At 46.7% G+C, this 13,437-nt stretch overlaps 1 protein-coding gene across 2 annotated transcripts in view; it reads right to left on the minus strand.

The window, feature by feature from the left end:
* Nucleotides 1-13,437, minus strand: part of KIAA1549L (KIAA1549 like) — a gene marked incomplete at both ends in the record, with an annotated part of 289,990 nt that overhangs the window by 87,310 nt on the left and 189,243 nt on the right. For both annotated transcript variants that reach the window (XM_079707460.1, XM_079707459.1), the window contains 2 exons: nucleotides 1,530-1,693; nucleotides 12,457-12,628. In XM_079707460.1, coding sequence (XP_079563586.1) covers nucleotides 1,530-1,693; nucleotides 12,457-12,628 — 336 coding nt within the window. The remainder of the gene's footprint in view (nucleotides 1-1,529; nucleotides 1,694-12,456; nucleotides 12,629-13,437) is intronic.

A 13,437-nucleotide genomic window follows, 5' to 3' on the forward strand; every position in this document is an offset into this window, starting at 1 on the left:
ATTGTAACCAAGCTAAGATGGAAATGAAATACCCCTTCTTGGAATAGTTTCATTTTTCACTGCTTGGGTAATTACCAACATCATGCTGTGTCCGGGCAGCGGGTGGCTTTATGTCAACAGACACAGAATGACATTCTTTGGGGTTGGGCTCTTCACTAGACTGTGTCTCAGCAAGCCACAGCTTCTCAACAGGTGACTCGGTTTAATAAACAATGAAATTCATTTGATTTCTTTTGCTGAAGCAAGGTATGATCATCCAGGAAGAACTAGACATGCCTGACTCCCAGCAAGGACAATCACCACGTCATGCATTCCAGTGGATGTGAAATTCCATTTGCTGTTTCATTCCTCCACAGGTAGACAAAGCTCTGATGTTCAGGGCTGGAAGAGGATTCTACCCACCAAATCTCAGAGTTCAGGAAGGGATAGAAAGTAGACAGAGCCCAAAGACTCAGATATGGGCCTGAGTACCTCCCCCACTGCTGTGGAGTAAGTCCCAGTCTCTCTTTCCTTTGGGTTTCTCTGCAGTAAAATGAAAATAATAAATGCTGCCCTGACTACAACCTACCTCACAGGGCTACTGTGATGAGCCAACAAGGTGACAGACCTAGGATAGCCCAGGATATTGTAAGGCGTTACTTAAACACTGGGTATTACAGGTTATTATAGTCCCTTCGGGGACTATTGTGAAGGGAGCTACGTGACTGGAGGATTAGCCTTTGGAATTTCCTCGGTTCATTCCCCTTCCAGTCACTGGAGATGGGTGGTACGGCCCTATGGAGGCTGTGGAAAGTGGACGGGGCTCCCGGCCGGCCCTCAGGGGAGCCACTGAACTGGGGGTTGATGACTGCAAGGCCAAGTTTCTGTAGCTCGCCCGTCATGCAGCCTTTGAAGATCAGCCACTCCGGCCAGCGGAGGAAGGAAAGTTTTGAGGGTCTGATGTGCCCCAAAGGGCCCTGAGTTAGGAGCCAAGAGACCTGGTTCTACTATCAGTTCTGCTACTTACTAACTGTGCCATTGTGAAGAAGTCACTTCTCTGTAAAAGGGAAGGTGTCAGATCAGATGACCTGTGAGGCCCCTTTCAGGTCTAGCTAGCAACTCGTTTTCTGTGCCTCTGTTTCCTCATCTGTAAAATAATGTTCTTCCTCAAAGGGTTGCTGGGAAGATTAGGGGTTGCTGGTATATGCAAAGCCCTGAGAAGCATTTAAGGCAAAGAGTGAGCATTAGATGAGCATTAGCTATCGTGTCCTCATTATAAAAATAAAGGTGGCACAAGAATGCAAATATTCTAAAGAATACTGAACTGTACACTTATAAGTGACTAAGATGGTAAATTTTATGTTATGTATATTTTACCACAATTTTTAAAACATTCAGATAAGTAAATAAAGGGTCTCCTTCAACATGAGGACTCATGAGGATGCTTCTGAAGGTACTTGCAAAGACCTCAAGAGCCAAGAGAGAAAAGGCAGGTGGAGCCCCAAGGGGCCAGGGCTCCTGCCCCTCTCCTCACAGCTTCCATCTCGTACCTTTGCTCTCTGTGGCAGGTTCATCATGGTGTCTGGCTTGAAGTCGTTCTTGTTCTTCCGGCAGAGCACGGCAGTGATGATGATAATGATGACCGTGACCACGGCAATGGGCGCCAGCACAGCGGCGATGATCCACAGGTTGTTGGGCGGGTTCTTCACCACGGCTGCGGGGAAGAGTGGGGGAAGCACATGACAAGGAGCTCGGGGAAGGGGAAAGCAACCAGGAGATAAATGCCCTCCAGTCCCAGGTCGTGAGATGGTTGAGAGGGTTTGGGCTCAGACAGGCTCTTGCCTTGGCAAGCTACTCAAAGTCTCTGAGCCTCAGTGTCCTCATCTGTAAAATGGGGCTATCATGTTGCAAGGCATCAGAGAGGCAAGGTACATGTGGTGCTTTGGTGTGGCCCCTAGTAGGTGCTCAAGAAATGTGAGCCTTCACTATGATTAAGAGGAGGAAGAGGAAGATGGATTGGTATCAAGTTTCCACACTGGTAATGTCCGTGAGTCAAAAGAGAAGAAGAGAGAAGCAATCTGAGGATTAGTATAGTGGGGCAGTCAGGCGGCAAAGGCCACGGAGAGATGACTCTAAATATCATAGTTAAGTCACCCGCTGAGTGAGCAACAAATAAAACATACCTGAGTGGACGGATCTGCCCCCCCGCCCATGGCTGGCTGGGGAGGCATGGAAATGCCTTGTCTAATCAAAACGATCCAGCTATTCTCAGAGCCAGAGTGAAATAGAGTAACGAAAGTGACTGTCAGTAGGAAGAATGTGTTATTAGAACAGTAGGTGCCTCAAGGAGGGTGGGGCTGGCATTAATTAACTTGCAAAGGGCAACAGGTTGATGGTCATGCTCTACATCATGATAGGGGTTAGCATCACACAGGTGTATACACTTGTCAAAACATCAAATGGTATAGTTAAGAGCTGTTCATTTCACTGCATGTTAATTTTATCTAAAACATCACAAATGAATATTGAACTCTAGGCAATGATATGCATACTGAAGTGTTTTGGGTTGAAGTCTACTGATGTTTGCAACTTACTTTGAAATACATCAAAAAAATATGATGGATTAACAGATGAATGGAAAAATAGATGAACAGAGATGCGATTATTAAAATATAGTAAAACGCTAATTGTGGAATCGAGGTGGTAGCAACATGGGTGTTCACTGTACAATTCTTTCAACTTTTTAGTAAGCTGGGTTAGGAAAATGTAAGAAAAAGAAGAAGCCTTTGATGTGAGATGAATGAGTCCTCCCCCCATGATCCCAGGTGGGGAAGTTTTGAAAACACCTCAGTCCAATCAAAAGGACTGGAGTAAAGAAAACAGTAACCAAAATAATTGTTTATAGGAATCAAGAGTTATTGGAAGGGAGTGGGGTCTGCAGAAAATCTAGAATAAGAGAAACAAAGATTTATCCACGCCAGGGGAGGGTACCCCAACCAGCAGACATGGGTAACCTGGCCGGATGGCAGGTCTATCTGGTGGGCAAGATGGTTGCAGCTGGCTGTTTGAGCTTGGTGATACTGTTAATACCACACAAGCTCTCTTCTCTCCCACTCCCTAGATGATCTCATGGACTCAAGGCTTAAAAACCATCTGTGCTGTTGATGCTCATTTATATCTCTAACCAGGACTACTACTCTGAACTCCAGATTCCTGTATCCAACCATCAACTCAAATCTCCAGTTGGATACTTAAGAAATGTCTCTAATATATCCAGAGCCCAACTCTCAATCCCCCCACCCCCCAACCAAACCTGTTCTTCTTGTGATATTTTCCACTCCAACAAACGGCAACTCCTTCCTTCCAGATGCTCAGACCAATAACTTTGCCATCAATGCTGACCTGTCTCTTTTACTCTCACTCAATATCCTATTGAGCAACAAACCCTGTCACCTCCATCTTCAAAATATATGACTTCTTTCTATTGCTACAGTCCAAGCTACCAACATCTCTCACCTGAATTACTGCAATGGGCTCCTCCCTTGTCCCCTATAGTCTATTTGCAAGACAGAAGCTGGAGTGATCCTTTAAAAATTCAGATCACAACATTCTTTTGCTCAAACCCTCCAGAGGCTCCAACCCCACTAAGAGTAAGAGCCAGGGTCCTTATAATTTCTATAAGACCTTAAGTGATCTGCCCGACCAACCATCTAGTTACTTCTCTGCCCTTACAACTCTTCCTTCAACTCACTCTGCTCCAGCCTACCTCCCTCCTACTGTTTCTCAAACATGCAGGACATGCTCCTGCCTCAGGGCCTTTGCACCAGCTTATTCTTCTACTACGTAGAACGCTCTTCACCTAGATATCCACGTGGCTCCCTCCCTCCCTCCTTCAGGGCTCTGAACAAGTGTCACCATATCTGTGAGGCCTCCCCTGTACTCTCTATAAAATATCAATAACAATCCCTGCCCTTAGCACTCTCCATCCCCCTCTTCCTACTTAATTTTTCTCTAAATCAGTGCTTCTCAAACTTTAATGTGCATGCTCATCACCTGGGAATCTTGCTCAAATGTGGATTTTGATTCTGTGGGTTGGGATGGGTCCCCCTGTAATACATTCTTTGGGGCACAAGTCCACCATCTTCTCAGTCTACTGGCTTTCCAAATGAAGTCACTGTTCCTGGCCCCAACAACTCGTCTCTCGATTTATCGGCCTGTTGTGTGGTGAGCAGTACAAGCTTGGACTTGGTAACATGCCTAATGAGCATCCCGGGGGTACCCATGCAGCAGGCCCCCAGGCCACACTTGGAGTGGTGAGGCTCTAAAGTACGTATCACCATCTGCCATGATACATATGTATTTGTTCACCATCTGTCACCCCCTGCCTCTCCATTAGAATGTACACGCTAAGAGAGCAGGGAGGTTTTTTGTCCCTTGTTTGCTGCATTCCCCAGGGCCTAGAACAGAGCCTTGCACATAGTAGGTGCTCAATTAAAAGTTGAATGAATGTGTAACTGAACTACCATTATTCCTGTTGCAATTTGGCTCCCCATACAGATTTCCACAAAGGATAGAGTAACAGCCAGTTAAAGAAATCCCCTCTCCTTGGTAGTTCTAATCTATATTTTAAACTAAATACTTTCAATCTGGTTTATATATCAATCTCTTATAAGTCTGGTTAGCATAAGTTGGTCCTCCTGATCCTGCTTAATTCTGGGGGCTACTAGACCCACAAAGCTGAGGACTGGACTCTGGAATACAAAGACCCCACCAGTAAGTGCCACATGGCGAGGGCCTGCCTGAGGAGCCAGCTGATCTTTCTCTGACTTCGACCACCCCCTGACTTCAACTGGCACCTCATTAGCCAAGACCTACCTCTCCTCAGGCAGCAGTTGGCTTGGGAGTACTATTAGTACAAAAGAACTTCTTTTCCACAGTTTTTGTCAATCAGTGATTAATCACATTATTAACTTCTGAAAACAGCTCATTAGATAATGTGCTCCTGTTGACATTAAACATGTAATTGCTGCTGCTTTTAGTAATTCAGTATTTATATGTGAGTTTTAGGCCATTAACATTTTTTTTTTTTTGCGGTGTGTGGGCCTCTCACTGTTGTGGTCTCTCCCGTTGCGGAGCACAGGCTCCGGATGTGCAGGCTCAGCGGCCATGGCTCACGGGCCCAGCCGCTCCACGGCATGTGGGATCTTCCTGGACCGGGGCACGAACCCGTGTCGCCTGCATCAGCAGGCGGACTCTCAACCACTGCGCCACCAGGGAAGTCCCCATTAACATTTTTTAAAGCTCAGTGCTTCTGTGAAAAATATCAGTATGCCTCTTTTTGGCTATGTTGTTCTATCCTGATGGAGAAAAATGTATAGTGTATCAGAACATGATACCCTAAATATATTTATATATGTATATAATTTTTCTCATTAGCAAGAATGAAATATTTACATGTGTTCTGCTTTTATTCAGCTTTATTGTTTTGATGGAGGTATGCCATCTTGATGCAGTATGGAAAATCCTTTCACCTCTATTTAAATGGGGAAAGAACAAATTTATGCTATGTACATTAATAAATTCATTTAACAGTCAAAGCGATAGTAAAGTTAGGTCAACTGAAGTCATCCAAACCCATTATATTCATTGGCATAATGATCTAAAACTACAAAGTCATGTACAGAGGTGAAAAGGAACAAATGGTTATTTAACTTACAAGAATGTCAGAGGAAGGATAGGAAAATGAGACAACACATTCTTGAGCTTCTACCGTGTGTTAGGCATTGGGATACACTCTTTGTCAAGATTCTCATACCCATTTTTCAGATGAAGAAACTGAGCCCTGGGGAGGTTAGATATATATTTTTTTTTTACCAAAAAGTTCATTTCTCTGAAATATACAATTTAAGTCAGTTCTGAGTTAACACACATGAATGGAAGTGTGTGCATGTGTGCATGTGCATGCACACATGCACACACAAAGTATCTGTCAGAGGGAATGAAGTCAAAGGGTCCACATAACCTAAACTCAGAATGAATTATTCTCATGTGGAGCAAATGTTGAAAGGAGAAGGAATCCATTCGAAAAAGCTCCCAGCTCATTTCTGTGGCTGTCAAAACATCAGAGTTCATGACTGCTGTGGGTGGACGCAGGGGAGGGTCCAGCAGCTGGTGAGAGCCCAGGCCCATCCTGCCCCTGCCCACACACTCCCGTGGCTCTCACCCCACTTGGGTGCAGCCCATGGGGCTCCACTGATCGTGGCCCCTATTCTGCACCTCTGACCTCATCGCTGCTGCTCTCCTCCATCGGGACCTCCTCGCTGGCTCTCAAACCCTCCCCCCTCTGCCTGGAATCTTGTCCCAGGTATCCTCAGGTGGTCACTCAAAGGTTACTTCCTCAATATCCTCTTCTCAACCCCCCAACAATTTAAAATCACAGCCATTATCTCCTCGGCATCCCCTAGCCCCTTCTGTGCTTGATTTTTCTCCATGGCACTTATTAGCATCTAACATATTATTCAGTTATTTTGTCTGTTTAACCTGCCCGCTCAGGAATGTAAGGTCCATTAGGCCAGAGGTTTTGCCTGCTTTACTCACGGCTGTCTCTCCAGTGCCTAGAACAGTGCCAGACACATAACAGGTGCTCATAAAATATTTGTTGAAGGAATGAATGAGAGTTCCCTTCACCAAAGGGTCAGTCTATGGCTTTCTTTAAGTGATTTTTTTTGAGATAAATTTCTGATGGCCATGTAAGGTAAACCAATTCCTGCCCTGGACTGCTTCTGCATGGGGAGAGTTTACCCTACTCCATCAGCTGGGTAACCTCTCTGAGGGGCCTCTCACTCCAGATCCTGCAAAGGGAGTGGATGAAAACCTCCATCAGGAATGCAGTTGCTTCTTTAGAAGTCATTGCTGCCCCATTACCCAGAGATGATGTGGGTAGAGTGGGCATCATATATTCCACTGTAGGGCACTGCACATCCGCCCTAGACCTAGCGATTTAGAAGACACTGGACCACACAGAACGCTACACTCTACCTTCAGAGGGACAAGGTGTCTGTTCCACACCATGACTCTCTACTCAAAGTGCTGACCTCAGATTCACATCTCAGGCTGATTTCAAAGCTATTAGGAGAAGATGGGATTTAAAACCTCTCTGTTTCTCCTATTCTTCACTGGCCTCAGTGTCCTCCTCATCTGATCCCGGGATGGAGGCATTTCCCAGGGTCTGTCATCTAGCTATACTCCCTCCAGGACTCGAATTTTCTCCAGGATTTAAATTCTATCCTGTATCTACAATGTTCTCAAAATCCCTAGTGTTAACTTTGGCCTCTCTCCTGGGATCCAGGCTTGGATTTCCAACAACTTTCCTAACCTCAGCCCTCAATACCCCCATGGCACCCCTTAATAGCTCATCACCTAAACTCCACATGGCCCAAACTGAATAAATCACCTTCTCCTTCCTAAAAGTGCTTCTCCACTCTAACCCCCTCTCTAATTTCATTAAAAGCACCCTATTCTCTGAATTATATAGGCTCTTAACCTTCCAATCTCCCTTCCTTCTTCATTGCCTCTCCTCGAGTCCTTCTACCTTATGGATAAATGAGACACTCAGCTACCATTTACTACGTGCCTAATAGACACGTAGTAAATGGTCCTAAACCCTCTACATGCAATAATTATCTTATTTAATCCCCCAGTAGCTCTACCAGGTCAGTGTTTTTGATATCACCATTTTACGTATGAGGAAAATATAGGTCAGAGGGTCATTCATTTGTCTTCGGTCTTATTACAAAGGCTCTGCTCTCAACTGCTCTGCTATGGTGTCTTCCAACCACGTGCCTCACTCAGGGCCTGGCAGAGACATTTAGCAAAAGTGGGTCCTTTGCCTTCACAAAGACAGAGCCAGGCAGTAGCTGGGGCTGGATATTCAAAAAGGAACGAGATGGGGTACCTGCGTTTAAAGAGCTCATGAGGGAGAAAAGCGAGAAAACAACTCATTTGCCCAGTGTGATAAGGGCAATGGAGGCCCCTGGAACTAGGGAAACTTCGGGGAGGGGTCATGCTTCAGGGGTCAGGGAAGGCTTCAAAGGCATAGGGAATGTGAAGAATGAATCCTCCCGTGTGGCTGAAGCATTAAGTCTGAAGGAGAGAAGAGTAGCCGTATGGCTGGGAAAGAAGCCTGGAGACCAGGTTGTCGAGGGCCCTGAACATTTGCTGAGCACCTGTGGTGAAAGGCTTCAAAGACCCACTTTAAGAAGACTGGATTTTATTCTGTGAACAGCAGAGAGCCACCAAATATTTTTTAAATGGAGTAGATGTAAGACCAGAACCTGTGTTTATTATAATGGCTCTAATTACAGTGTGGATGGTACATTAGTGGCAAAGAGGCTGAGGCTGAGTCATTTGGGAAGCACCTGCCAAGTCCAAGAGGAGATAATGATGAAATGGAGAAGAGGAAACAGTTTGTGAGTTACTCTAGAAGGGAACCGAGAGAGCCAGGTGGATTTGAAGGAAACAAAGAAGTAGGGTTCAGGGCTAGCAGCTCTGGAGCCAGGCAGAACAGAGTTTGAATCCTGGCTCTCTGAGCCAGTCAAACCTCTAAGGTCAGCCCTAGATGACCCCTCGACTCTCACTTCCACAAGGCTCCGTGCACCTTCTAATTGGATGGGATTGCTCTCTCCTGCCCGTGCTCTCAGACCTTCCACTGTTCCCATCCATTTCCATCAGCAAAGTCCCCTTACCTCTCCTCCTGACACTCCACTCACCTCTTGCTCTAAATAAGGCCAGCTCTCCCATTTGTGCCCCTTCCCAAGTACCACAAGGCCTAGAGTAGATGTGAGGAGGTCAAGGAGCTGACCTCAAAGTAGAGGATGGGCTGGGACAGGAGAAGCGATGGAGAGGAAGAGACAATGAACCAGGATGATGGGGGTCAGCCTGGGTTCTAGAGGTGACTTCAGTGAGGAAGGGGCGGTTCAAAGCATCTAGAATTTTGAAAGAATAGAAGAAATGGTCTGAACATAGCAGTGAGGACCCAGGAGGACGGGAGCCTTGCCAATCTCACGGTGTTTCTCTCATCGGTTTGCTGATGCTCAGTGTGTACTGCTGCACCCTTGCTCAAATGCCCCCCACACAATCTCAACCTCAGCTGCCAACTTCATTATGCCCCAAGAGAGCAGAAACAACCACAGAAGCATCCTCAGGCTTCCATTACCAAGTGTACCCCCGGACCGACACCCACACCCCTGTACTCTGCTTTCCTTCCTGGTGCAAAAGGTTGATCCGTCCCTGTTCCTCACTGAGTCTGAACCCTCCACCTGTGCCACCCCCTCGAGCACGTATGGACTTCACCCCTGCAGTGTTCGTCTCTCTTCTGCATCGTCAATTTCTCCCTTGCTATTAGCCACCCATAATATTCAAACATACCCCAATATCTCCCACACGCCCCTCCAGCAACTGTCCCATTAATCTTCTCCCTTTGCTGTCACTGCTTCCCCACCTCCACCCTCTCCTGGGTCCACTCCAGCCAGGCTGTCTCCACCACCTCTTCCTGGAAACCCCTCCTGCCAAGGTCACCACCGAACTCCAGTTTACCAAATTCACTTCATCTCCATCCTTCCAGAACAGAAGATGACGCAGCAGCTCCCTCCCTCCCAGGACATTCACTTTCTTCACTTGTTTCTAGACACCACCTCCTCCATTTCCCCAGATGCTCCTTCTCAGGGTCCTTTGCCGGCTCCAGTTCTTCCCTCATGTGGATGCCCTGGGCCTGAATTTTTACCCTCTTCTCTTTAGTTCTAAATCAAGACAAATCTGGTTAATCTTACCTACTCCCTTAGCTCTAAATGTCACCTGTGTTGCTGACTGCCGAGTTCCTATCTCCTGAGCTCTCCCTGAATGTGTAAGCTCACATGTCCAAAAGCAAACTCTCAACTCCATCCCCCCCACTGCCACTGCAGCCCCACTAAACCTCCTCCTCTCCTGCACCTTCTGCATCTCAACAAATGACACCACAACCAGTGCTCAAGCAAACACCTGGGAGTCACCCTTGAGTCCTCCAGCCCTCCCTTCCTCCTGCCATGCACACACTCCATTACCTTGCCCCATCAGCTCTGTCTCCAAAAATATCCCGAATCCAACCACTTCTCTGAGTCTCCACCTCGGACACCTTCCCCGCTCACCTGGGCACCTACAATGGTTTTCACTCCAGTCCTCTACAATTCATTCTCTACCTGGAGAGACGGAGAAAGAGCCGAGAACGGAGCCCTGGGGAACCCACATAAAGAAGATGCAGTAAAACTGATGAAGCTAGTAGTTGAGCTGCCCAGAGATGGGACAGAGCCCACGGGGAGGGAAGGAGAGAGGCGCAAAGGAGGAGAATCTTGGTTAAAAACTCATTTCAGGGGGCTTCCCTGGTGGCGCAGTGGTTGAGAGTCCGCCTGCTGATGAAAGGGACACGGGTTCGTGCCCCGGTCCGGGAGGATCCCACATGCCGCGGAGCGCCTGGGCCCGTGAGCCATGGCCGCTGGGCCTGCGCGTCCGGAGCCTGTGCTCCGCAACGGGAAAGGCCACAACAGTGAGAGGCCCGCGTACCACAAAAAAAAAAAAAAAAAAAAAAGTCATTTCAAAGACAAGATTGTAGAGGGTGACCATCATTTCCAGGCAAAGGTGTGTCCGTGAGGATGTGCTGGCCGAGAAGTGAGGGCCGTAACAACATGTGGGCTGGACCATCCCTGTGGAAGCCACACCTACTCCGGACGAAGGCAGGAGACGAGGAGGAGAGGAAAACCATGAGCCAGGCGTCAGGTTCCTAAAGGAACGTGGACACCAACTAGGAGATCAACGGGAGAGGACCTTCCAGGCCCTGTATGCTCGGTGTGCTGTCGAATCTAATATTTCTACCACACAACCTCTCATCTTCATCAACCCTTTCTCCCCTTGCTGCCTTCACAGCCCTTTTTTGGGGCCCCAATGCCTGGGCCGCCAGGGAGCCTCATTAGTCCTGCCCCCTCTCATCCTGGACACTGCCGACAGATTAACCTCCCTAGATAATGGGTACTTCCAGTGATACTACTCCCCTGCTCAGAAATGTCCAACAGCTCCCCACAGCCAATCACATCATGTACAATCTCCCTCCCCTGCCATCCAACGCCTGAGTCTCCTAAGCAATGCTCGTTTCTAATCCCATCATCTCCTCCTCAAGCTTCTGCACTCCAGGCAACTTGAACTCCTTTTTTTCAAGCACCCTTGGTACTTTTCACCTCCCTTCTATTGCTTCTGCTGCTCCCTCTTTCTGGACAGTACATCCTCCTCTCCCTCTGCTGAAACTGTAGCATGCAATACAGTTAAGAACACACTTTTGAAGTCAAACAGATCCAGATTCGTATCTTGGCAACTCAAGTACTAGTTCTGTGATGTTGCGCAAGTTAGTTAACTTTTCTGAGCCTAGGTTTCCTCATCTGTAATTTGGAGCTGAATAAAGTTGCCCCAGAGAAACTGAGAAAATCTATGTAAAGCAACAAGCATAGTAGCTGCCAGGGGAGGGTCCTCAAAGAGGCAGCTGTTATGTTTCATATCCTTTCTCTGTTCATCCTTCCCAGATGCCCCTCCAGAGCAATCTGTCCCTCGGTTGAGCCCTGTATCTATCACATTGTCTCCTCAAAGCATTCCTGCATTCTATGCCTTTATATCTGCATAAACGCCTTCTCTGCTCCTTAAAGGCAGTGATTGGGACTTGCCCACTTCTATATGTCCTCCAGCACTGAACACAGTTCATGCAGGACTCTATAAAGCTTATTGAATGAAATTACCTTTAATTCCCCAGCAGACATATACCATCTCAGCTGTGGTGATTTTTCTAACTGGTCACAAGATTATACTGAGGAGGAAGAGAGGATAGGACCTGGGGAAAAGCAGTATTATCATCATCCTAGTAGCCAAAACATATCCCTTACCCAAAACTTATTGCTTCAAACAACACAGGAAACAACTGGTTGATTTGAGAACCTTCTAGAACAGAAGTATGTTTAGCTCTGGGTCTAATAACATCCAAGTGATTCAGGAAACATTTACTGGTATTAAAAATAACGAAGGATGGGACTTCCCCGGTGGCACAGTGGTTAAGAATCTGCCTGCCAGTGCAGGGGACACAGGTTCAAGCCCTGGTCCGGGAAGAGCCTACATACCGCAGAGCAACTAAGCCCACGTGCTACAACAGAGCCTGCACTCTAGAGCCCGCGAGCCACAACTACTGAGCGCATGTGCCACAACCACTGAAGCCCGCGCACCTACAGCCCATGCTCCACAACAAGAGAAGCCACCACCATGAGAAGCCCGCACACCGCAACAAAGAGTAGCCCCCACTCGCCGCAACTAGAGAAAGCCCGCACGCAGCAACGAAGACCCAACACAGCCTAAATAAGTAAATAAATTTATTAAAAATTTAAAAATGAATGAATGGAAAGGTTATCCCCTTACGGTCAGCTTGCAGAAGAACAACGTGATGCAGGGTCAAGGCCATCCTTTGGGAGTCAATGGTGCTCAAGATCTTGGCAGCTGCAGTCCCCAGCAAAGGCTTCCCATTGTACAGGGTGTAGTAAGTCAGCTCCGCGGGGTCCTTGGGTCCTGGCACCCTCTGCATCTTTACCATCTTTCAGAAAAAGACAGGCCATGTTTACAGGGCATCTTGCATCAACTCTGCAATCACCTGGGCAATCAGCAGGCTGTCTCCCAACTGCGAAGCCTTCCGTGGCTAAGTGGACCCATGACGTATATTTTAGACATCACCCTTCGCATACCTCCCTATCACCAATGTCTCAAGAAACCCTGCTATGGCTGGAGGAGGGAGGCAGTGAGGAGAAAAGGGCTTTGAAAATATAAACATCTGGAAAGAACAGTTTCAGGCTGGAGAAGGAAACGCTGAAATGGTGATGTCTTCCAGCCTCCAGAGAACTCTGGCCTCATTTGAAACTAGGCCTCCACATTAATTCAGGGCATGTTAGGTTATTCTCAAACAAGATTTCTAATTTCAAATTCCTGCAATTGCCAGAGAGGAAAAAAAAAATGAACTTATATGTCTACCATTCAAAAGAACTCTGATAAAAGCAGTACTTGGAGACTCAAAGCTCTTTTTCTAAAATAACCTTTGTTGCTTTTTCTCACTGTACAAGTTATACATAGTCACTACAGGAAATCTGAAAATACAAAAAAGCATCGAGAAATGAAATAAAATAAAAACAATCTGGAATCCTTCCACCACAAGCTAATTACTATAACCATTTTGGAGTATTTGCTTCTATTCTTTGTTTTTTCCACACAGGCCTTTGATTTATCATTTTAAAAAATTATTTATCATACTCTCTATATAGTATTATATATTGCCATTTTTACTTGCATCCATAATGGGCTTAAATATAACAAAAGCATAAATGTTAATTTCTACATGGCATTCCAAGGCAT

The sequence above is a fragment of the Hyperoodon ampullatus genome (assembly GCF_949752795.1).
Source record: "Hyperoodon ampullatus genome assembly, chromosome: 7".
NCBI classification, from domain to species: Eukaryota; Metazoa; Chordata; class Mammalia; order Artiodactyla; family Ziphiidae; genus Hyperoodon; species Hyperoodon ampullatus.